This window comes from Ptychodera flava, chromosome 11, assembly GCF_041260155.1.
Source record: "Ptychodera flava strain L36383 chromosome 11, AS_Pfla_20210202, whole genome shotgun sequence".
Taxonomy (NCBI): domain Eukaryota; kingdom Metazoa; phylum Hemichordata; class Enteropneusta; family Ptychoderidae; genus Ptychodera; species Ptychodera flava.
In genome coordinates this window covers 18,893,258-18,920,543 of record NC_091938.1, presented here as the reverse complement: position 1 = coordinate 18,920,543, position 27,286 = coordinate 18,893,258, and the positions used below count along the sequence as shown (strand labels likewise).

At 37.5% G+C, this 27,286-nt stretch overlaps 1 protein-coding gene across 1 annotated transcript; it reads left to right on the top strand.

The window, feature by feature from the left end:
• The first annotated feature begins 361 nt into the window (after positions 1–361).
• Positions 362–25,502, top strand: LOC139143711 (von Willebrand factor D and EGF domain-containing protein-like). Its single transcript, XM_070714247.1, has 27 exons — positions 362–470; positions 3,802–3,923; positions 5,106–5,292; positions 6,226–6,477; positions 7,299–7,427; positions 7,759–7,973; positions 8,211–8,463; positions 9,555–9,821; positions 10,996–11,106; positions 11,400–11,465; positions 11,573–11,784; positions 12,275–12,361; positions 13,528–13,633; positions 14,057–14,262; positions 15,081–15,154; positions 15,250–15,313; positions 15,871–16,068; positions 16,884–17,092; positions 17,505–17,714; positions 18,336–18,558; positions 18,854–18,950; positions 19,617–19,727; positions 22,304–22,482; positions 22,840–23,100; positions 23,359–23,467; positions 23,840–23,961; positions 24,520–25,502. The coding sequence occupies exons 1-27, from the start codon at positions 392–394 to the stop codon at positions 24,577–24,579; spliced, it is 4,209 nt and encodes a 1,402-aa protein (XP_070570348.1). The 5' UTR covers positions 362–391; the 3' UTR covers positions 24,580–25,502.
• The last annotated feature ends 1,784 nt before the right edge of the window (positions 25,503–27,286 follow it).

Below are 27,286 nucleotides of genomic sequence, written 5' to 3'. Positions count from 1 at the left end.
GTCAAAACGAGTATCGCAAAATGATGGAATGAACCCTATCCTATGAAATTTGCATTATTACTTTTAAAGACGCGCGCATTAACACCGGGATCTCCTGTTGTTCATCTCACTAGCCGTCTAACTCCATGTTAATTATAACAACGGCACGCTGCATCTACCAAATCTCCTCCAGAAGTAACTTGGTAACACTTACAACCATTGTTTATGGTTGTCGCTGATTATATCATTGCTTTGCGTTGCTTTGCGTTGACACGCGTCTTCTAGGTCCAGTCTTATCAGTAGTCTATCACGGAACTACAGCAATGCGCAGCATTGGTACCTTGTTTACCACTGTGTTATTAGATTAAACAGTGTCATTCTAGCTTGACGCAGGGGGTAGACTGCATGACCTATGATGGTGACGTTTCCGCTCAGACACTACGTAAATTCTGTATTTCTTCTCGTATTCCTCTTTTTGCCATTTGTAATAGGTGAGTCATTTACTTTTATTTAGGCCATATATTAATATTACTCGTGTATACTTGTCCCTATCGGCCGATTTCCAACTCGGCTTGAAATAACTCAGCCAAACCCGACTCACCTCAGTTTCAAAGCTTTCCAATAGAAGAAGACGCCGGTTTATAAGCTCTTCGCATAATTAACCAATACTAATATGTACGAATGTGTAATCGAACCCGACAAATATATGATGCAAAACCCATCCACAATATTAATTAAAACTCTATATAAAAATCAAAATTAACCATAATAATTGTATATGACACTAACCAAATATGTAACGGACACTTATCAGATAGTTCGTGAAATTCATCAGCAAATATGAAATTATATTAGAACATCAATATCGCACTTATGCTCACTAATATTCCTTTCATGTGTGAGTGGATTATTACGTTCCAAGCGAAACTTGGACTTGAACGTTGACTCATTACATACGCTTTATCATACCAATGCTTTGTGTACTGACAGTTACGCGAATAATAGTCACATTTACGCAATGAGATTGCTTTCTGATCATGAGTGGGAATGAAGTGGGGTTTGGTTGAAACCCTGTCACCCGCTACCTGTGAATAGACAGGTGCCGCCAACGAAGCTGTTCGTACAAAAAGGTGTTCGTGCGAAGTTTTTCAGCGGGCGGGCAAATTTCGAAACTAATCAGCGGGCGGGGAGAAAATATCGATATTTACAGTGGGCGGGGAAGAAATTTCATTACTTTCAGCGGGCGGGGAGAAAATTTTTGATAGTGGGCACCGGAAAATACGTAGAGGGAGGGGAAAGCGCGTGCTTAATAGAACTTGAGGAGAAATTAAGCGCCTAACTTAGAGGGGAGCAATGTTCCATGGTATACTGCTAACTGCTCGCATGGTTTTGTGTTGATCTGGGTTGCCTAGTGGGCATCTAGTTGGCAATGGGAATTTCAGTGGTGGGGAGAGGGCAGTGGGGAGCTTGAATTGTTGTGGCAGTGGGAGCGGGCAGACTGTAGATACCGGAGGGCAGTGGGCATCAAATTCAGTGGGAGGGCACATTCTCAGTGTATACCAGTGGGAGGGCAGTTACGAACAGCTCTCACTTTCCCCTCCAAATTTTAGGTCAGGGTCAAAAATAAGAAAAATCGGTATATCAGCCTTCAAAACATGTTTTGTGATGATTTTGCGAAATTCATGAAATTTACCAGTTGGCGGCACCTGAAGTTAGACGAGTTTAAAACGCTGTGATGGGAGCAATCTGTACAGGGTCTAGGAATAGCGCATACAGGGTCAACGTCGTCGGTATTCTCTGAGATAGTCTCTTAATTGGTCTCCGTCGAGAGGTCTCCGTCGATCCGCCGGCAGTCTAAAAAGTTATTCACTTTACGAAACCAACATAACTCTAAAATCATCTTGGTCACATCAGGGACATTCCGTCGGTCTTTCATCGCTCTGTAAGATAAAGTAAGATCGCACAATGAGTATAACATTTTCAATTGTTCTCATTCAAGTTTGACAAATAATAAATTAATGACGTATCGTTGCCTCCTTGAAAGTTGCCTTCACGCGTCTTGGCAACGCTTCGAGATACACGTAATCGCAAGATAACACGTATCATCGTGTTATCAAGCATGGTCGTTGGACACAGAGCTTTGTGTTGAGTTACTGTAGGTCATGTCGTTGTCAGTCTTGACTCCGAAATCCATACAGAATAATCGAACGATATTACTGAGGCTACACTAGTTCAACCATATTTTTACGAAAAAATGTATATAAATTTTATCTCATGCTTTGTCACTTTGACGAAAAAAGATGCATATTTGTGCGCTTTTTATATATTTGCTGAACTCAATGTATGATACCTGTTGTTGAATATTCTTATTTTGAACGATTGGTAAACGACAGAGCTTACATAATGTGTAGTGTTTACTACATATTTGTGTAACCCGATTAGCAACGCGTATGAAACGTATCGGTCACCACAGCGATTGTTTTATTAATTAAGACGGCAACTTTTTATTATCTGGAATGTGTCAGGTGCGGCCCTTGCGGCTGTCATGTCCTGCTAAATCTCTTCCATCATTTGTCCTTGATATAGATATCAAATTTGTCTTGCCTTCTTTATTACCAAACGAAGCCCCGATTTACTATGCAAGACTAGGTTCTTAGGGTCTATCAGGAATCACAAAGCTTACAATCAGCTGATATAAAGTCAACTAATAAAAACTATCCAATGCCTCGATTGCAAAGCCTTGTGACTGAAGTTCTATTGACTGAAGTTATTAACGTACATGAAACACAAGACGCTTTTCTCTAGCGCCATCACGGTCGAATTTTACATTCTGATTTTGTCTCTCTTTTTACAGTCAAACTAGATGGTTGTTCATGTTTTGAATTATGTTTATTGTCATAGTTTTTCTTTAGTGTGTAGCATCAGGGTATTTTTTTTAAAGTTATATTTAAAAAAAGATGTATAATGTGGATTGTTTTGAAGACACTTTTCTTATTTTTAGAGTGGTCTTTGCACATGATTAATACGTATTGGTGTATAACATATATCTTTATTCCATCAGAGCTTTATTTAATTGGGAAAGACTGATATTTTTCTATTTTTATATAGTTTTTTTTTCTGTTGACTTACATCAATCAATTACAATAGTACTCATATATTTTTTTTCAAATAAAGGCGGCTATTTGGACGAATATTATGAAAAAAATTCGACTATGAAACTTTGAACAAAACACTATTTTTAGGTTCATATATATTTCTACGCATTTTTATCTAAATTTTATTTTAGAGAATTATTGACACATTAACAATAAATTGATTTCAGACATTTGGCGCGCTGCAGTGGTTCCAAGCAGTGTCAGGGAATGCACACGATTTTAACTCGTTTTGAAAATTACCTAGTGGATGTCGTTTTGAAAATAAATGATGAAAGCTTTTGAAAGTTAAGAATTCGTCCGCAATATTATGCCCAATGGTGACCGCAGGTAGTGAGTTGGACTACCGTCGAAATTATCTCTTGTAGCCTGAAATAATGAAAACGTACTAGTTTCCACCAGTGAAAGGTCACACAAGACATGGCATTTATAATTTGAAATCTTGATTTAAAGGAAAATAATAAAACTAGAACATACAGGCGCAGGGTTGCCGACCCCAGATCCATAAAGGATCTTTAAACAAATGGTTATTTACGTAAGCCGATGATTAATTCAACAAAAATGTGCAAATAGAGTCAGAAGTAAAAATTCACAACTTTACGGTTTTATATTAGATTATGGACAAACCTTACTCTATAACTCCACTCACACAAAACTGTTTATGTACTAGCAAATGCACCACTACCACGGCCGTCATTTACCAGTGGATGGTTACCAATCCAGTCCCAAGCTGGTGACAACTCGTTCATGTCAATACCTCACTATCTGAACGAATTGCCCGTGTTTGTCCAAGTAAGTGCATCTATGTTTGAGCAAACAAAGATACAGCGACTGGAGATCATCGTCTGTAAAATTACGCCAACTTTAAGATCAAGGGGTTCCTTTTTTCAAATTAATTACATTTCTTTATGTAGACCAGAGTTTCAAGTTACTGAAACCGTCATCATGTGTTAAATATTTTCAAGTATGTGCAATGTGCGCATGATTATGATGTTTCGCATCTGAACTTATACATATTGGTTGTATTGAAAATCAAAATGTACTCAACGCACAACGCAGGCATGTATCGTTGCAATATAGATTTTCCGGAAACCTTCAGAAATTTTCAGTCGGGAAGGCCGTGACAACGTTGCCCTTTTACGTTAAAAGATTATTTTTGTCGAAATTTAGAGTTAAAATTGAATGTACCTCGGTGACAGATATTCTGACTCTCAAACTTTTACAATCCTCTTCTGGTTTACCACTTATAGGAGCTCATTTCAAAGCTCTTGGAGTCTTAGTTTTTTTCGAAAACTGAAAATTATATTTTTCTCAATGGGGTTAATGCAGTTATGGCGGCCTTTTTGAATTTCAGCTCTCGGTAAATTTTAGGTTATTTGTTTCTGTAGTCCAAAACTTTTCACGGTGGTCCCCGATTTGTATTCTTTATTTTGCGAGGGAAAGGTTGAAAATTTCATGAGGAAAGTTTGAGCAAAAGTTTAAGTCTTTCATTTTCGAAGCGCATACTACCTTAAGATGTTGAATTGAAGACAATGATGACACTCCAATCTTTTTGAAGCACCGGTTTCTGAAGGATAACAATCTTCAAAGTTATTGAAGAAGGAAGATATGCCATTTGTGTTTCTTGTGATATATAGAGAGTGAGCCAGAAATACCAAAAGTTCTCGCAAATTCCTTGTGAACTCTCGTTTATCGATGACATATTTATAAACGAAGAAACTCAAACTCTTGGTGTATCAGAACACCCAACAGAATATAAATGTAGCGTAGTGTAGTCCTCAAATGATCCATGCTTTCCCAAAAATAATGGGGTATGTTCAACACATACATATCTAATTATCTTTCTTTTAGTTGACTTTTTACTTGTTTTGTCTTCTCGTGAACTTTTAACTGTGCCGATATAATTTTTGGGTCACGGGTACGTTGTGATTGTATACTTTTAGAGTGCCGCATTTAACGGCCCATTTATTTTAGGTTCTTGCTCGCGCTGTTGACGGACCAAATGCTGGTTTCTTGTTTCATGGAGTGGGTTCAGCCCAGATTGACGATGATCGTAACGTAGACTACGGCGGTGTAGTTTACAGTTACAATGAGCAAACGGTTAGATTGTGGGTACCGACCTTCAGAAACAACTACAACCGTGGCAGTGTCATTTATACAGGTAAAGTAAAAACCATCTCTCTCTCTCTCTCTCTCTCTCTCTCTCTCTCTCTCTCTCTCTCTCTCTCTATATATATATATATATATATATATATATATATATATATATATACAAATATACATATATATATATATATATATATATATATATATATATACATATATATATATATATATAATATATATATATATATATAATTTCCACGCTACACAACACTGGGGAACCTGTCATATTTCAATACACGTTTCTAGTTATATATATATATATATATATATATATATATATATATATATATATATATATATATATATATATATATATATATATATATATATATATATATATATATATATATATATATATATATATGTTCGACAGTGGTTTTTCAGGTTGTCCCCAGCGTTGTCGGTGGCGTGGTTATGATAAATTCGTTTGTAGGATATTACACACGTACCAATCTTCTGGTTCAAATAGTTTATTGTATCAGCACAACGTTTCATCCTAAAAGTAGGACTTCCTCAGGTGCTATTTGAATGGCTCAGATGTTGAATGGCCATTCAACATCTGAGCCATTCAAATAGCACCTGAGGAAGTCCTACTTTTAGGACGAAACGTTGTGCTGTTATAATAAACTATTTGAACCAGAAGATTGGTACGTGTGTAAAATCCTACAAACGAATTATATATATATATACATATATAATATATTATATATATACTTCAGGGTTGACTGGCGTGTCAGTCAACCCTGAAGTACAAATCGCTCTGCGGAATGACCGCATCGTGCACTTTGTCAACCAGCGAGTACAACCAAGGTATGAATGTTAACCATTCTGCTCTTTGTGCAAGATTTTAAGAGGTCAAAACTTCATAGTAATGCGCTTTGACAACAATATGACATGTTCGGTCTCCTTATCTGTGTTTCATATACAGGTGGTTCTTTATGGGGTACACCCCATTACCAAGTTAGTCACAGTGCTGAAGTCAAAGTAGACGCCTGGTTAAATGACAGTTTTCCTGAACCAGACTATTCATCCGAATGGTTTCAATTCAGTGCGAATAACGGTGTGAATTCGTTCAAAGAAATACGTCATGGTCTTGCTGAAAGGCCGTCTTTTGTTAGAGTTCAATACAAGGACTTGAACCCTACAAATGACTTTTTGGGATACACGTATGATGCCTACGGTGAGTTTCACGCCAGGTTATTCTATGTTTTAATATCCTTCTAATATTGAACTGCATTGAAATCTTTAGTGCAAGCAAACGCACAGCTACTCACATCACTCATTGTCTGTACATGTTTTTTTGAAATCAAACACGCAAAATAATAAAATCGTTGTTATTGTATCACGTTTTATGGAGTATTGCTGTATGATCCATATAACAAATATTGTCAAAAGGTCTTACTCGATATATGAACTGCTCATAACTGTTCCATCACAAAAATAAGATATTACGTAATTTCGGAAATAGTAAGTCGGACACACATTTTACGAAGATTCTTATTCATCTATGTTTTATATTTTTACTTGACCACTTTGTAAAAAATATATAAACTAGTTCATTGTTCATACCATAAATTGTAGATAGGCTGCTTTTTCGATTATTTCGCAGCATTCACAGGCTTACAAAGACACTTTACTCTGTCTCCGTACAACTCTGGTCAAAAATGGATTTTGCACAGAACAAACTCTATACTTATGTTCATATATATTACATGTTCTTCAGTGGGTTTCATATCACCTACCCAACTCACCGTGCGAGATGTGCTCGTTGTTGTTATGCAACATAGAGGATAGGTTTGCAGGTATCACAACACATTTCAAAGTCTTTGCCTCATCGACTGATTACAGTAGACCAGCTCTAGCCAACTCTGCAATGTGTTGCGACACTCAAGCTAATCGCATGCGTTCATGTAGAACATGCAGCGTATTTGTCTCATACAGTAAGAGGTGGCGGTTATAGTAATGCCACTACTGCAATGCAAGTTTACCGTTTTTTTCCAGGTGCTGCTCAGTCAGACGACGACACGCCATCGCGAAGTTATCATGGAATAGTTTTCTCATTTAACGGCAATTTCGTCCGGATATGGGCTCCTGATAGAAACAACTTCAATAATCCAAGTGCTTACGTCGGTTAGCATGGTATTGTATACTGGAAAATGTCTCCATCTGAAACAGAAATGGCGAAATTTCGATAACAGACTTATCGGTCTCATCTGGTTTCTACAGACATTTTTTGTAAAGTTTGGAGCTTTACATTGGTCGGATGTGCCGCGTTTAATGTAAAGCTGACACATCAAAGGGTTTATATTTTTGTGTAATAATAGGATTTCAGAAGGATATGATTATGGCGATAAGACGGAGAAGGAAGTATGATATACAGTAGTGATTAGTTTCTCTAACTGATATCGCAAACTGATGAATAAAAAATATTTTCAATGCCTTATATTCATAAACCATACAGGTTTCGCAGGAGGTATGCGTGATGGTTGGGGCAATAGTCTGTTCAACACCTATTTTGATGACGCCATTGTTAAGGTAACCGTCTGGACTGACAGTTTCCCTACGCCGGATTTTGAGACAAACGGCAGCCTACAGATGGGATACGGAAACGGTTTGGACAACTATAGAGAAATCACAATACCAGGAGAAATAACACCGGAGTTGGTGTATGTGCAGGTACACACACATTAAAATATTGCTCGAAAATCTCTCAACTTACTGTTGGTTATGATAACAGTTTGAATACTGACAAATTCAGTATCATGACATTTTGAGGGGAAGGCTGGTTTTTCGATGAATTGAATAACTTTTCATGAAGTGCATTTGTTTCCTTGTTCCGTTTTCTGTAAACAATCTCATTAGAAAACTTTCTCGAATTTCAAGACTTTCACTGATCTCAAACTGTTCAATCAGGTTACAGCTATAGACGGGCCCAATAACGAGTTCTCCTTTTACGGAATGGGTGTGCAACAAGCAATGCCTGGCACCGACGTGAACTATGGCGGTCTGATCTATGCTTACAATGATACTGAAATACGGATGTGGTCACCGGATACATCTTACGGTGGTATAATAAATGTTATCGATGGATGGGGAGGAGAGATAAATGTCCAGACTTCTCAAATCGCCAACGTCACTGTCAAGATATGGCAAACCGCTGCCAGCGGTAATAGCACTTTATCTATAATAAGTTAAAGTCTTCAAATGACTGAAATTAACTGTCTTTAATGTCAGAAATGCCTTGGAAAGATTGCGAGACCAATCAGTAAAGGCATCATGTAATAAATTGTTGTCCAAAAATACTCCCTTCAGGTAGAACGCGCTCTGGGGACAGAAATTCTGGCTTTCAAATTTTATCAAAGCTCTTCTCATCCACCACTTTTGGGGGTTAAAGGTATACTATCACCTGTTCCAATTTTGCCACAGTTACCATATGGAAAAAGAAAATCTGACCAATCACAGATTTTAAGAGGGTGGCCGCTTTTTAAAAACAGCGCCCTCACATGGGCATTTTGAATGCCAAGGAACGCCCCTTTGACCATATATGGGCATATTTAGATTACAGGTGACTGTATACCTTTAATTTTAAAGCTCCTGGTGAAATAAAAGTTTAGTTTTTCAAAAGTCGAACATTTCATTTTTCCCTACAGAGCAGGAATGGCGGTCATTTTGAATTTCAAATATCGCGAAATCTTGGGCAATTTATCTCTTGATGTTTTATCTTTCTTTGGTAAGAGAATTGTCGAAAGTTTCATCGAGTAAAGTTTGAGCAATAGTTTACATATTTCACTTTTGAGGCGCATAATACCTTAAGGTAGAATGCACCTCGGGGACAGATATCCGGATTCTCAAACTTTTACAATTCTTTATGAGCTACCCTTTGTAAAGCTCTTGGTGTAAGAAAAGTGTTCCTGTCTTAGTTTTTCGAAAATCGAAAATTTAATATTTTTCCAAGAGAGTTAAACAAGGATGGCGGTCATTTTTAATTTCAAATATCCAGTACTTAGATTTGCACAGGGACCCTTAATTTTTATTCTTGATTTTAAAAGAGTATAGTTGAAAGGTTCCTTGAAGAAAGTTTGAGCAAAAGTTAAAATTTTCACTTTCGAGGCGCATGCTACCTTAAGGTCAATTTTAACACTATTCTTTTACATCTTGGTTGTTGCTGGATATACATCTAGGGGCCCACAGTAAAATTCTAGTAGTTTCTGATTGACTCGCTTATATCCTATCATCACTCACTTTCAAACACTTTAGACCCTTGCCACGAAGACAACTACGAAGAGATTGACAATCGATACAGAAGTTCAGCATTTAGCTCAAGCCACTTCTCCAACATTTCGGACTTGATATGTGACAGGGACATTTCTCTGGCGTGGTATCGCTTCACAAGTGACGCTGGGGGTGAAATACCGACGTCTTGTGTTAACGTAGGAATGTGTGGTACTCAGTATCCTGTATGGATAAACGGAGACATTCCTGACGGTGTAGGTATCAACACTGTAGAGGCATGTGTTAACAAGGGTAAGCACACATTTCTATGATATCAATCATTGCGAGTAATTCAAAAATCTTATCCCCGACAATCACGAATCTTGGGCGATTATTTTAAAGTATCATGCACCGCAATAGCATAGCAATAGAGAGCGGAGCTTAGAATGACTTGTTTTGTGATAGGACAAGGCCGAATGAAGAGGCCTTCGTCTTCGTTCTACATGATGGGTATTAAAGGGGGAGTTCACCAAGGATGATTTTTACATAATGTGCTGGCTTTGTGGTCACTTACCCCGATAAAGCTATTTTCGCCATTTATAACTCGCGCGATTTTTTACAAAAAGTGATAAAAATATTACAGGAAGTTGCCCATGTAATTTGAATCATGGGAAAAAAGCTCCGGGCTTGGAACTTGCATCATGTGATATGAAAGGGACCATCTTCGGACGGGTATGGCCCCGCATTGTCCACTCACAGCAACACAGTAGTAAACAGCAACAAAAATCTGACAGCGGCCATACCCATGGGAAGATGCTAGTACATATGTAAAAATCATCCTTGATGAACTTCCCCTTTAAGGTAGAACGCGCCTCGAGGACAGGTATTCGGACTCTCAAACTTTTACAATTTTTTTCTGATATACCACTTGCTGGGGTTCATTTTAAATCTCTTAGTGTAAGAACACTTTTCACCGGCTTAGTTAGTTTTAGTTCTAAATTCGAAAAAATTATTGTTCTCGATAGAGTTAACACAGGGATGGCGGCCATTTTGAATTGTAAATATAGGTAAAGCTCGGGTTATTTGTTTCTCTAGTACCAAAATTTGCACGGTGACCCTTATTTTCATTATTGATTTGGAAAGAGAATGGTTGAAAGATTCCTTATGGAAAGTTTGAGCAAAAGTTTTTGAAAGATTCCTTACGGAAAGTTTGAGCAAAAGTTTAAGTCTTTCACTTTCGAGGTGTGTACTACCTTAAAGCGTACACAGGTATGGTATCGAATGTTTACGGAACCTGTATGGTTTTATTGAATATTCATAAAAGCCATACCGGACAGTATATTGATGGTATCATACATAGACGTCTAATTGGCTTGCAAGGTACCATGCTGGTCACACGTATACCATCTCTTGCAATCAAACTATTATGAAAACAAGCGAATAAAGGTTTAATGAACTTAATATTCAAGCAATTCTCGTTAAACAGGAGGTGCAACATGCTGCGATGAAACAATATTCATTCGAGTGAAACGATGTACCGACTACTTCGTGTATGAACTAAAACCGTTGTCATCTTGTCCAATGGCATACTGTGCAGGTAAATCTCTAAAAACAATCTCTCTCTTAAAACAGTCTCTTTTAAGAAAATACCGACACTCATTGTCGTAAACCTGCATTTGATGACCATTTGAAGATGATAAATAAAGCATAATCGATTTGAATTAATAATTACCAATCTTTAAAACATGCTTGTGAGTATAATCAATTATGAACAAGTCAGAGGTGACGTGCAACTGAGCTTGTCAACCATCCTTTACTCTGTCGACCGATCCTCATTTCTGCAATGGTAGTAAATTGGTTGATTCAATATCCGCTCTCCAAATCTTCCAGGCGATCTTGAACCATGTCCACCTGGTGAACGTTCTCCGACAGGGGATTTTCAACCGGGATGCTCAGGTAAAAACACATGAATTTTGAGCCAGTTTTTACACTTAGTCGATTTTTTCTTTGAGACCGGGACAAGTTTTTCAAAGTAAAGGCCTTCACGATTCCTTTTTCTACAGATGTGTTTCCCGAATTAGAACATCCGCCATTGTTGACGCACAAGATTGATCAAAACATTGCCTACTTCGAGTGTAGCTTCGTACCCCTATGGTCAAACACGACGAGTTTGGTAGAGTGGTACCTTGATGACGAACTTATCAAGTATAAATACCTTAGTTACAAATATCATACCGATGAATTGCCGGAACATGAATACAAGCTTGGCTCAACTGTAAGTAGAACCACGGAGCTTTATTAGCAACAATCGGGTATGTTTTTTTAACTTTATTGTCCTGCTAAAAACGCACATTATGTATTTAGTGTTCCTGAAATGAAAACAACATAAGGCCAATCTACTCAAACAGATCTGTCCGCAAGAATAATCTTAATAACCACAAGCTAAAATTAATTTCATAGGCTCAAATGAGAACGTGTATACTAGGCATGTATTTTATGTTTCTGATTGTATTTCTACTCACAAAGTTCGAAAAAGTTTTTCAATTGATTTTTCCGGTTATAACTTCCTCATGTATACTATTTCTACTGGTGGCTAAATTAATTATACTGGGTGACATTTAATTGATCCCTTGTCATATTGATTTCCCTTTTTGATTCGCACAAATTAATACTCTGTGATATTATTGGCCTTGATTTGCAAAAGTACGAAGGAGACAATTCGATTATAGGAAAAATAATCAAAACTTACCCAATCCTTCATGCAGGTAACTTGTGAAGTGTCCGTCTCGTACACACGATATGAAGTATTTGGGTATCCAAAGCAAAGCAATGCTATCTTCGTTGGAGTTCAGGTAGGCAGTAGAAATTATATTCTTCTTGACAAGCACTACTCCGGATCTCCTCAGCGGATATTTTAGCTACTCTAGATAGTTTCAATATACTTAAGTGTCTTAGTCGAAATGTAATTAAATCACCAGCACGGCATGTCAAGATATGAACACGATCACTCGAAAGTGTAATGACATCGATACCGAGGCTAGGCTGTCGGTCACAAAAGTGGACGTACAAGAAACGTAATTCCATCGTGTAGCGTATCGGGTAAGACCCCAATTTGTTTTGCGTAAGTCAAAATAGCACGAGGGATTCTGCTGTAACAAAAAGGGAAAACTTCAGACCGTGAAATAATAACAAATACGATATTTTAATAGCAACACATAAAATCCTAACATTTATAATCCCGAGTAATGACCTGTCTGTTGTACCATTATGAAACGCGTCTTTTTGACACTTTTTAACACCAGGAAAGAATCACGATACCTTGACACATTCCGAACTATTTTCCTTAGGTTTGCACGTGTGTGTCCTGTCATGAAGAAAATCAGTACCTAATCGTGGTCAAATCACTCTTCGTACGCGAAAAAGTGTAAACGTATAGAGTTTATTTATATTGATGTGTGATTTTGTACAACGCGTCCGTATAAGACAGGTTGTGGTATTCTCCATATATTATAAATACAGTGTTCCTGAATTTCCCATTAAGGAATTTCGTTTTGAGGGGGGACTGACACCAAATGAAGGGATTAACTTTCTTGTGCGTCAGATTTGATGATCGACGACCCCTAAATGAGGAGAAGATGACAACCACGAAAGTTAAACGCCAGACTTTGGTGGAAATAATAACGAACGGAAAACCCGTCTCAGTGAGAAAACATGTTATTTCCACTAAATTAAAGATTTTTGTCATTAATTTTTAGCACATTATGTTTCCTCCAACAAAGCTTTGTTGCAATACACGGATGTACAAACAGACGAAACTTTGACTCGAGAGGTCGAAAAGTTAGTTTTCTAAGGTTATGTCTTGGGCAGTGTGTCATGCGAAAAACTGTCAATCAATATGTTTTACTGCGTTCAAACAAATAATATTTTTCCTGGGCGTATTCACTTCTACTCTAACGCTTTCAACGCGAACTTTTGAATGCTCACATCCATTTGCCTTTTTTTTTCTTGTACACTCTAGATCTTGCCGAGTGAGGTAACTGTGTGGGAAGACGGACTGCCTTCTAACGTGTCAATTGTAACGACCATCCCAATGCGATGCTCCTTTCTCCTCAGAGCAAGACAAAGTAAGCACTTCTGTACCATTTTCAAGAATAAAACAAATCAGACTTATTTTGATTTTCCGTACATTTTCTTCCACGCGAGAAAGTGTTTCTCCACGAGGCACTGACTTCCTTCATCAGCAGGTGCTATTGTTATTGATTGATCGATTGATCGATTAATATTTGTAACACAAGGAGTCTGGGCATTGTAGTCACTATCGGCCAATACTGAATTTCACCCCTTTATTATATCCCCTACCACTTGAGAGCGTAACGTTCGGCGTTAGCCTTTGCGAACGTTTTTTTTCTGACTTCATCTAAATTGCAAGGTCCTGAAAACGTTTTTCTAGAAAAGACCTAAACCATCAACCGTTACACTAAATTTTCGTATCCTACTGACTCCTTGGGAACACATTATTGACTGTTTAACCGTTTTTTTCCATGTAGATTACTACGGTTTGTTAAGGCCTGACATAGTGTTTGACAAGTGTCAAGTAGACAAAGGATATGATAATGCTGAATCTCCAGATATAGTTAACATCTATGCAATAAAGGATTGCCAATCAGAAGTCTTCTATACGAACATCGTAGATGTCATACCATCGGAGGATTGTTCATTATCAATCACTCAAGGTTATAGTGAATATTTCGGGGTGAGTATCATGGCCATCGAGAAGTGTACATATTATGTTTCGACATTTTCTTGCCGGCTCAGTACTGTGGAAGTCATTATTACCCTAACTGGTAGTCACATGCGCAGGTATGTCCCAGGCGACGCTTAAAGACAATATATTCTTTGTTTTACACACACGTGACACTATTGATCACTATAGCACTGTATATCACCGTATGTTATATCGTTTGGACAGCATCACAGGTGTCTTCATCTATTTCAAAGTCATTGATAAAGGAATATTTCGGAAATGTATGCCGAAATGAAATTACAAGACGTAAGTCATAATCAGCTCCAAACTTCTTTTTGAGACAGAAATTCTGATAAAGAAATGTCCGCTTCATAAAATCAAAGGTGACCATTTATTTCTATGCATTGTATAAGAATAGTAAGAGGGGAATTTCACATTAATTTCTCTCGTGATTCTTCTTGTCTACTTGCTATCCCCATCAACTTGATGTGATCATGAAGAAAATGATGACAATCCAACCTTTGCGTAGTCATCAAACTGAAAAGGAAGTTTTCGTATTGCTCTCGATAACCTGTTAAGCAAAGGCTTTCTAGGTTTTGTACTGTTATCTCTATCCAGTAAAATCGACAAGATTTACATATTATGGTAGAAAGAAGTTGACTTTTTCTCGATAACTCTCTCAATGGTAGCATAAGATAGCATCTCTTAAAGTTCATGGTTCGAAGCAATTCTTCAGAGTGATGACTTTTATTACGAACACAGCAGTTTGCATAACAGAGTAAGTTAGACAAACTCGCTGTGTCTCTCAAATCTTACACATTATGCAGGTTAACACAGAAGACGTTGATTGTGGAAGCTGCTGTGGAACTGGAGATCCTCACTACACAACTTTCGATTCAAGGTAAATCTTAATTTATGTGATTTTTTTGTAAACAAAAGTCTCTAGTGATGATAATTTTATTATCTATATTTTATATGGTTCCATTTTACTTACAGTGGCTATGATTGGTATGGAGCCGGTGACTTCGTACTTCATCAGAGCTTATCACGGCACTTTCAGGTAATGTACTAATATGGAACACCTAGGCGGTTATTGTCGAGAGTTCAATCATTTAAACGACAAGTGCAACACTTTTCTATAATGTATACATACATACATACATACATGCATACATACATACATACATACATACATACATACATACATACATACATACATACATACATACATACATACATACATACATACATACATACATACATACATACATACATACATACATACATACATACATACATACATACATACATACATACATACATACATACATACATACATACATACATACATGCATGCATGCATGCATGCATGCATACATGCATGCACTTCCGTTGCTGTTTGCTTGTATTCAAGTCCAGACTAGAATTCATTTGTAAACAATAAACAATAATCACTACACAATTACAAGCTATGTTGACTAAAAGAATACTCGAAATTTCAGCATGACAAACGGATTAGGGTCAAACACGGTAGTCGATATACAGAAGCAGAATAGTGAAAAACTTGCCACAAGTTACAGCTTATGTCCCTTGAACGTTAGTAAACTTTATACCCAGGTTCATGTCAGGACATGGAAGTGTTGGTCTGTCACGTGTCACTGTGCTGTCGCTATACGTGAAAATAAGGACGTCATAAGTGTGGACATATGTCACGGCACGTTTGAAAAAGCCGCGCCAAAAATAAGAAAACTTAGCGAACACAGGTTTGCAAGAGGTGTCATTGTCAGAAAAAGTACGTCGGGAAAGGAGTTTAGGGTGAGTTATATTCAGTATTTCATGTATTTCTTTCAAGGAATTGCCATCATGCTTTTCGTACCCTTATTACATCGACTTCGAGTACTAATGCGAGAATCTACCTGCTATCTATTACGGCTGTATTGCAACAGAGCTCTGTTTATGAGATTAGCGCGGATGCAAAACTGTTGCGATCGGTGTATTTTGCTGGCGGTACATCAATCAGACTGTATTAAAATCGAATTAATATTTAGATGGAAGGCAAACTCACTGATGTGAAAATCAGGAACACACTGAGATGCGGTTTTAACATATGAAACGTCTTTATTCTCCAATGATAAGTAAATGCATTTGGGGCTTTATCTCACAGCAATTTGGTGGTTTTCCTGGATTAAACGCTGGATTTTCACTTTTGAACAATATTGACTGATGTAGCTTGCTAGCAGGGTACTCTTACCCATTTCAGACACCTTGTATCATCTGTTTGAAGAGAACCCTATTGTTATTGTCATTTTCAGAATTGTTCCTCGGACCCGGTAAATTATTAAATTGTCCCGCACGTTACTGATTACTTGGCCAATTGATGTTTGATTGCTCCTCATTCTTCAACATAGAGAACCTTCAAAATTTTATCATTAGCCTCTAAAATCACGTATACCCTTTGTCAGCTAACGTCGTTACAAATATGCAAATTAAAGAAAGAAAATAGCAACTACTTTCAAACTATTAAATTTTGAAAAATCTTAATAACAATGCAATATCAATGATTTTCTCCTCTTTTTGGAAGATCAGGGTTTCTTTTCTCATTTCCCAACCTTACCCTTGTCCTACTACAGATTGAGATGCCTTCTCAAGCTGCCATAAGAGTCGTAACGTCTAGTACCCACTTGAATATATACCTGGATGTACCCGGTGATGACTTTCAGCACTCTGATGGTTTATGCGGAACCTTTGACCATGACAGCTCGAACGATTACAGAAAGAGAGATGGAAGCACTTTGTCTCACACAGGACGTCGTCCGGATGCATTCGGTGAAAGCTGGAGGTGGGTCTCAGCTGACTGTGGCAAAATGATGAAATAGTATTGATTACCTCATTGCAATTCCATATTCATTAGCATAGAAATTGATATTAGTTTAGACTGATCGATGCATGTATCTTGCTAACACGTGCGATAGTTTTCTTGTTTTTGGTCTGCTATGCTTAAAGTCCGAATTTTGAATGTCACTGACGTCGAAAACTGACGTGTTTGCGTTGTTACACATCGTCAAGACCAGGGTTTATGGCAAATGACATTCCTGTAAAAGCAGTACTGAAATTGCCAATGTGTATGCAAAGTCTGTGTTACCATTCGTTTTATCCGACAAAAATATAAGTGTACATCAGTTTCCACCTCGGACTTCCTCTATTTTTGAATTGTTGAATAGATACAACATTACTGTCAAACGCAACTTTAGAATTCCTGCAGGCGAAAGTTTGCTCCATAAGTTATCAGATGCGGTTGAAGAAGACCCAAGACAGCTCAAAGAAAATATGACCTACTGTTCCTGCCTTGGCGAAGAAAATGAGTGCCATGACAGTTTAAAAGACTTTACTGACTATTCGTATCTAACGGACAGCTGGACAGACATCACAGATGAAATTGACGTTGAAACGACAGAAAGCAGGTAAGCGACTTCGATAATTAATTAATCAAGTCTGACGCTAAGCTATTTCCGCGTGTATTTAGAAATGCTACCCTTCTAAACTTCTTTCGAAGAAGACAAAATATTGAGTGAAACAAAACAGGTGAAAGAGTATTGACAGCAGGGAGTTACGTGATTATTTAATAATTAGGCCTTTTCTTCATTTCTAATGAAACAATAAATCAAATAATATGTAGTTGTTGGTATTCTTGTTGTCATTCCTGCCAAAATACGCCGCGAAACCCAAAATGGACTGGACTTCGTGAAGAAATCACGTAGAATATCACTTCGCCAAGAGGAATGACACATTTGAAATGATGTCTATTTAAGACTTAAGTACCCTATCAATTTGTGATGAAAATAACACTTAAAGAACCTTTTTTGTCTCATTTGAAGAACATCCAGCCTATATACTTACCTTTGCAAAAAATAGGTAGCTTTTCTTCAGTAGGTCTCACCGATGGTTAATACAAAATACTGCTTAGGTTTGTGTTAACTTTTGAAATTGTTACTGTAGGCCAAGTATTCTACGGTCTATTGTCTATTTTTATATTATGACCATGCTTCTGATCACGCAATTAGTACTTATTTCCTCTCCATAAGGACTAAGCGAGATCTGCACGCTGCGTCCACGAACACATTCACGGAAGATGTACCATTCCTACCAGCCACACTGACGTGGCCTACTCCTAGCGGTATCACAGAGCAACAAGCACGCCAAATGTGTGAGTCAGCAGTTCTCAACTCTACCGCTGCAGAAGCATGCGCAGACGTTCAAGGCGTCGATCTGTTTGTTGGCGTTGAAGGCTGCGTGGAAGACATTGGGGTAGGGCGGTTTTGGTACAATACATTTGAAACAAAGCATTATAAATCATACTAGCAATAAATTCGCATAAGTTTAGCATACACTTGATGATTCCATAGTTTCATCATATTGGTATGTTTTCATCCATTACATATTAGTAACCATTCGCAGTATGAAAATTTATTTGTTTTGTTGGATATTATAATTATAGTTGTTCGGAAATGTCTTCAAATTCTGACATGCCTTACAAGGACACAAGAATCAATTACTCTTAATCTATAGTGCTTTTAGCTTTGCTCACATGCTGCGCATACAGGTTACGGACGATCTAGCGTTTCTAGCGGAAGCTGTATCATTGATGGAAAATGAATGTGTGGTGTTGACAATGAAAAACATCTCCTTGTACACTAAAGGTGAGGTTTGCCTTTCTGTGCCGCTTATCTATAGCTAGAAACAATGATAAAATGAAGCCTATTGCGTCAGTGTTTATTGGACCAGAAGAGCTACGAAGGGTCTCCCCTAAAATTTCAATTTTGTAGTGTCACTGTGAACTCATGGAAAATATCTGAACACTTATAGAACGACGGGTCGTCGGAACTGCGCATGTGCGACTTCTTGTTCACAAACAGTGTAGTTCATGCACGATGTTTAGCTGCATCAGGTCAACATACGTATACCTTGCAAACTTACCTAGGATACAGTAATTACATTGGCCGAATAGGTCCCAACGCGGCGCCTTTAGCGCAGTGCCGACAACGCTATTCCTTTTACACCTTCATGCGTACAACTTGGCAATACATAGTCAAAAGTCTGGTTTATGGCAAAAGAGAAAGGGTTGCCATCCAGCTGTGAAAACAAAACATAGCGATAATGCATTTGCAATAGCATCGGAAACACGCATTTCATCGGATGTACTCGATCCATGACAGTGAGAGTTTTCTTCTTTTCAAGTTGATGAACAGTTATCATTCACAATTAAAAACCTTCACTTTTTTCGCGGTCAATCACTGACAAAGTAGGGCTGAATAGTTCACATCTCATCGTAAACTTACAATACTTGACCATTTTCTACTTTACAGATGAAAACGGAACTGTTATCGGACCACCGTCCTTTATTTTCGAAGTGATTTGCCCTTCACAGTGCAGTGGTAATGGTGAGTGTATCAATGGGACGTGCCACTGTTATGATGGTAAGTTTTATGAGCTACACGGTGACGGCCTCGTACAGATGCATAGTTTAAACAAACATTGGTCAATTCAAATAGATAAGATTACGATACCGGAAAAGCGGCAGATAAAATCACTTCGTGTGGCGGATTCAAAAACAGACGTTTATAGGGTACATCCCTTCGTCAGTCACTGAAAGACACACTAAATGTCAAGAGCTAAAAGTAAAAATGCGTGATGAATACATTAAAAATGAACAGCCAATAGACGACTGCAAAGAAAACAAACAACCAATAAGAACACTGAAACTGAAACATATTGACACATAAAAACGAGGCAAGGATGGAGAGCCAATCAAGGGACAGTCAAAGGAAACGCATCAAACAGACCCCATTCATGGCCCAAAAGGTAAAGTTCCCGTTTCCGATCCATTAACCTCTGTGACACTGTCAGCTAACATAGTTTCTTGTATAAAATGTAAACGTTGCCACAGGTTTGTGAGACCAAACGGCGTCTCGGTGTCCGATTCGTCGTACACATATACGTACTAACATCGACAAAAAAAATATGTATCCAGTCGCTAAACACCACCTCACCGTGGTGCTGTTGATACGAACCTGAGAGCTTTGGTTTTGATACAAGGTGGAGATACAATTTGTCACATCAAGGAGAACCCATTTATTTTCAAGCTGGGCACTTTGATACCAGCTGGTATCAATGCCCAGGTTGCTGCGTTTCCTTCGACTGTCCCTTGATTGGCTCGCCATCCTTGCCTCGTTTTAATTTGTCCCTATGTTTCAGTCTCAGTGTTCTTATTGGTTGATTGTTTTCCTTGCAGTCGTCTATTGGTTGTTCATTTTAATATATTCATCATGCTTTCTTGACTTTTAGATCTTGAGACTTAATGTGCCTTTTAGTCACTGACGAAAGGATGTACTCGAAATGTCCGGTTTTTAATCATCCACACCTAGTGTTGTTATCTGCCACTTTTCCGATAATTGTAATTTTATCAATTTTATACTCGCACCAATGAGGTTTTATAACTTTTCTACCTTTATGACTGGTCAGTTCATCTGCTTTGAAGATTTCAAATCTGAAAAAAATACAACCGTTTGTGTGGTTGTATGGTAGACCACTTGGCAAAGTTGAAAGTAACTAAAAAAGACGGACGAGGAATTTTCTTAATTTTGAGTCGGTCGCGACCTCTCCAAAAGCATGACTCTCTCTTTGGGTAGGGGAAATGTGCAGCGTTTTGGACGCTTTTAGCCTATCGTTTGGATGAAATCCATTTTTCCAAAAGGCCAATCAGCTAGAAAACAGCTAAAGCTTTAGACGCTTTAAGTTGCTTCAAATAATAACAACCTACCAATCATATAGCCCTCTAGACTGTTTACATTGCCAGCTCTGTTTTGATTCGAATTTTCAGACTCTCCAACGCGACCGTAAACTTATTTCCCTTGAAGCTTTATGTCGTTCTCTCCTATTTGCTGTACCCGATATATGCCAAATATCATTGTATGATCATCCATTTATATTCTCAGAAACGTTTCGATTCGTCCATAAAATAGAGCTGAACGTTTACTTTGTCTAAATTTGCATAAGCTTAATTAACTTATTACCACAAAGTCAATAAGTGGCAAACAGGGTCAAGTGATATTTTTGTTTGACTTTGAATTCAGAACTGTGTGACGGCTAATTGGTAGCTTTCTGTCCTGTATTCTGTGATTGCCGTCCGAGTGTCAAATGGCAAACGCCACCAGGATTATCATAATGTCCAATGGGCAATATGGTTCCGTCGGTTGATTAACTACGCCTCAGGAAGGTAGTCTCGCTTCTACCTCCATACTTGGCTATATGTGCGCTTAGAATTGCTATTATATAAGGGAAGGAGACTAAAGGGGCTGAAGACGGGACCCAATGCCAAGACCTGAATGCTACGAATGCCCGTGGTACGGAACTTATTGTTCTTGACAGGCTTAGGCCCCTTTATTTCATTTTCCATTCCGTCTGTTTCTGAACGATCGCTCGATTATTGTGTCACACCCTCTTTTTTGTTTAACGATATAGTAGTCTTTTACTTAGACTTGGTTCAAGTCGGTGAATTAAAAAAAAATAAAATCATTTATAATAGTTTCTCTTGTGTCTCTCCTATTTCGTACAAACCTATCCGGAATTTGGCAGCTCACGCCAGGTTTTCCCAGCTATTGAATGCGTCGAGTTTGAGTCTGCGCAGTAGTGAGTTAAACTCCGCTGCATAGCGTTCACTCCACTCATCACATGCATCACCCTATACTCATCGCGTCCACTCACGCGCGCGTTTCACATGAAAGCAGAATACAAATCATTGCGTTCACTCCACTCAAACATTCACAAATCACAGACTTGAACCAAGTCTATCTTTTACTAAGTGTCACTGTACAATCATTGGGCAACTGTAGGTAGTGTGTTTTTCTGATTCCAAACTTAGTGCCATTACTCCAAATTTTTGCTCTTGTTAATTAGAAGTGATTTACAGCTTCATTGAGGAAAGTTTGAGCAAACTTTTAACAAACTTTTCTGTCAAAACCGATTTCACGTTTTTATGTTATAAAAAAACTAGGTTACGACGGATCAGACTGTTCGATCGATACAACTGCACCTCCAACGCTCTGGTATATTAACGACGTTGAAGAACATGCCTTGTGTGACGTCAGAGAGGACTCTTGTCAACAAATCAGCGTTATTGGAGATAACTTCCTTAATTCGGAATATTTAGTGTGCCTTTACAACGTCATACACGTGAATAACATACATATCGTAGATATTGCTGTTATTTCTGTATATTATCTCATAAATTTGTTACATTATAAGTATTTGGATTAAGCAAACAACAATATTGGTGCATTTTTTTTTCATGGATTATTTTTTACTTTGATAATATGTGTCTTAGAGACGAGGTAACCATGTAAGACCTGCAGACTTATCTCTCAAGTTTATTACTATTGTATTCAATATGTCAGATTTCGAAAGCTGTCCCGTTGGCACAGTACAATATACGAGTTTAAGTAGGGTAGATGTGCACTCTTTTATGATGACCATTTTTCATTATATGATGTAACAAAGAAAGCGTTCGAATTCGTCTTTTACTGTTTTCAGGCACCACAGACTACATCACATCCGATCGGTGAACCACTCAAAGTTGACTCTCATTTCAACACATTCCGTGAAGTCACTTGCTCATTGCCAAATCCCATGGTGACCCCAGGAGACCCAGGCGTCACTGAGGGCAGCACAGTGAGCACCATCGAAATGTACGTTAGCAATGACAATGGCGTTACCATGAGTGGAGGATTGCTGCTGACAACATATGACTCAAAGTGTCGGCACTGTGACGTCACTGACGGTTGTATCATAAAGGTGGGTCTTACATATCATATCAATCCGTGCCAATGCAAATGCGTGTATTATTAAGAACAGTGCAAATGTTCACTATGATGATACTAACTAAATTTTTTGGAAAAGTCCTGAAGCTTTTTTATTTCATCCACATGGTTCAGATAACGGCTGTGTTGCTCATACTATATATATGTAATCAATCATGTAATGAAATAGAAAGAAAAAAGAAAAACTCGGTGCTTTTAATTCATTAGGATCATCTATATTTAATACCAACAGACTGATGCCTGTGAAATTGAAGGCAGCTGTTTTTCTGACGGAGAATACCATCCATACGACAACAGTAGATACTGTGATCCAACCAACGACCAGTATGAATGGACTACAGGTATAGTTAATTTCCTTCATTTTCATTGGCTTTCACTGTTAGCCCAGAAATCACGATAACACCTTAATTATTGATACATAATGTTGAAATATACAATACATAAGATATTTTCAATATTTGAAGAGTGGGTCATCTTAACTTTGATAAGTGAATTAAATACATTACAGTAAAAGAAGACCAACGGAAAATGAAACAAACAACTGTGATCTTCTCAGCGAGGAATCAAGTTGAAAGCTCTCGTGGATGTCATGATGCACATTCAGACAGGAAGAGCTCCAGATAAACTACAGCTGTTGACTTTGTTTTAACTTGTTAGTCCAGACAAATATTTAATTTCATTATATTTCTTTTTTCTCACATGGTATCTACAAGATGCAAATTGGGTACTTATACTGGCAGTTACGTTGACCGTGGCACTTGTGGTTGTCCTTGCCATCATTTTGATCTTTTTCAACCGCAGCCGTCTTTGCAGACGGATGAAGACTAACAACAAGGTTGGTGTGTATCAAAAAAGTTATTGAAAACATCAGTGTCTATTCAATGCTAGTTACGTTCAAATATGCGTACGTACGTACGTATGTACGTATGTATGTATGTATGTATGTATGTATGTATGTATGTATGTATGTATGTATGTATGTATGTATGTATGTATGTATGTATGCATGCATGCATGCATGCATGCATGTATGTATGTATGTATGTATGTATGTATGTATGTATGTATGTATGTATGTATGTATGTATGTATGTATGCATGCATGTATGTGCCTGTATCTGTGTATGTTTTGTTGTATTTATCTAACTATCTATATCTATCACCATATCGATTAATGTATCTAAGTGGGCATCTCTGTACGTTGTCATTGAGTATTGGAGGAGAGAGGACGAAGAAGGATGGTTAAGAAGGTTGCATACGGCAAGCCTAGCAAACTCCTATGAAAAGAGATACTTTGTACCTACTTCTATCTGTATTTGCACCCTTGCATACTCTACTAATGCTAAGTGTTCTCGATAGCCCTGTAATATTGTCAAAACTTATATCTCATTAGGTCCATCATAAGGAGAAAGAAGAAGAAATCGTGATCGAAGAGCAGAAGGAACCAAAATGATCATTGATTGACGGACATCTTCTTTTGATGATGATGATGATGACAAAATGCTTTCATTAGTCAAGAAAGTCATTTGTACCCGTAAAGAAATAAGCTCTATTTTCTCGCCAATAAGTCCCAATGTCATGATCGTTGGAATATTCGATTTAGTATGCATTTAGCTGTGTGTCTCAAATATCCAATTGTCTCAAATTTTCAAAATAGCTAAAATACCTGAAGCTTCATTTGAAATTAGCTGAAGATTGAAAAAAGATGTTGGTGGACAGATTTTAAATATTTTTGTACATTTACGCCCAGGCAGTCAATGATTTCTTTTGTTCCTACTCAAATCTTTGAGAGTTGAGGGGGCTAGTTTTAGGGTCAGAATAAACACATAACAGAACTCCACTGACTTTAAGCAATTATTCGACAATTTTCATATTCATTAATGTGATAATAATAATAATGTTTTATTTAGTACTTTGACCTCCAGCCTATGGTACAGTAATAAATAAAGAATACGTATACATCGTCACAAGAACACAGAGAATAAATAAATCTTCAATACAAAATCTTGATACACGAACAAGATAACACTATTAATCTATTCATTAGTTACAAATTTTTCTCTTCGTTTGTTTGCGAAATAAACATACTTTGCAAAATAAATAACCCGTCCATTTTGCAGTTGCATAAGTTGAAGGAATTTCTAATAGGTATGATTTGTATGAAAATAAACAGGAAGGTATTTCTGGAGCAGATCGTTATAAAAAGGGAAGACAAAACAAAAATGATATTCGTCTTCGATGACATTTAACTTACAATGTAAACATATTCGCTCGTTTCTTGCAACATTATATTTACGATCAGTCTCAATTCTTAACTGATGTGAAGAAGTTCTGAGTCTACAAAGTGCAATTCTTAACTTATTATCCTGTAAGGTTGACAAATACGATTCACAAATAAAATTAATCTTGAATTCACAATACTCATTCATTAAGTTTATTGCTATAACGCACTTAAAGAGTAAATGTTTATTGTCACGACAAAATTATCAATACACATCATGATGTTGTTTTCTCATCATTCGCCTGGTTTTTTTTTACAAAACATTGCATTAATGTATGGCCCTTGTTTCTCAAGCTAGATATTTGATAATACGATCCAAGTGTAGCGTGTTTGCGTTTTAGGTTGTGTTGCGTCGTAGTTGATTTTAATTTTCACGAAGGTTCCTTCTTTGTGCTACTATTTCTCTTTCTAGAAATTTGTCGGCTCGTGTTTTATCACTTTTTAATATTTTGCACGGTTTTTATCAAAGTTTCATCTCTCTCTCTCTCTCTCTCTCTCTCTCTCTCTCTCTCTCTCTCTCTCTCTCTCTCTCTCTCTCTCTCTCTCTCTCTCTCTCTCTCTCTCTCTCTCTCTCTCTCTCTGCGCTAACGGTGAATGACAAGATTTACGCTATTTCAGTGAAATAATGTAAATATGTAAAATTAATTTAATATTACGGCAAAGCATGATGTCCAGTCCTCCAGCTCATCGGCACAGCACTTCGCATCAGCGCTTTCCTGTGGTTTTTTCGTTGTTTTTTTTTGTAACGATTCAAAAAGATTCATAAGTCCGACATCAAATCATAGTGCAGAATCGGAAAACACCAAGCATTTCAAATTATGATGGTAATAAAACGATGCAGAAATCAACATTATATTATGCCATCTCAAGTAAATGAATTATTCATGTAACTATTGTAAGTTGTGGCCTGTCCAGCGTCTGGGTGAGCACAACTAAACAACTAAATTAGATAACCGTGGTTTGCAATTAAGATGTTTCAGGCGCTTATAAGATATACCGTTAGATGTCGTTCAAAGGTATATCTGACAAGCTTGTACTGGAGTTTCGTTAAAGGTTTAATGTAAATTCATCGAATTTCGCTCAAATTTGCTAGAATGGTCCGGAAGACGGACTGTAATTTAGAATCGCATTGAAAACAAAATCTATTTGTTTTATCGATTGGGATCGAGTGTGGCCCGAATTTATTTGACACGCTGCACGAAACCAATTGCTTTCCTGGCGTCGGGTAAGTGGTCACACACCCATAAAAATGTCCGATTCTCAATGCAAGATATTGTTAATCCGATTTGGTGTACACCTGAAAATCGTAAAGAGCGCTAAAGCTACCCTAAGAACTAGTCCGAAAAAATATATTGAACAGTCTAACTTTTGAACTATGTCCATATCCACTGATAAAATACTTCTAAGAGCACTAACATACACCCTATCCCTTTCACTCCAAACTTTTACGTGTATGCATGAGATACGAAAAGTTTATGCAATGATAGCTCTCAGACCTAACGGCTATCACTCGTTTTGGTTTCATGGATTCGAATTCTGTGGATCTTTTACGAAAAGATAACGATTATCATCATTTATTGTTGCGTAATCATCTTTCCATATAGACTATGATATAATTCCCTGCTTCTAATAGGTTTATGAAATCTGATATACACTGGAATGCACTGAAGATATACAATGATATTTACTAGTGCCGCGACTCATCCGGTTGTGTTTGTGCATCGCATCATAATGTCTATTTTGGGAACATCTTTACTTGCAGCATGCTACCTCCATTGTTGGAAAACAAATGCACAGTGTCTGATGCAGACAATCGTAGTTGGCAGAAAAGGAACAATGCTTCTGCTTTAAAAGTTCTCAGGCAACTGTACTGTTATAT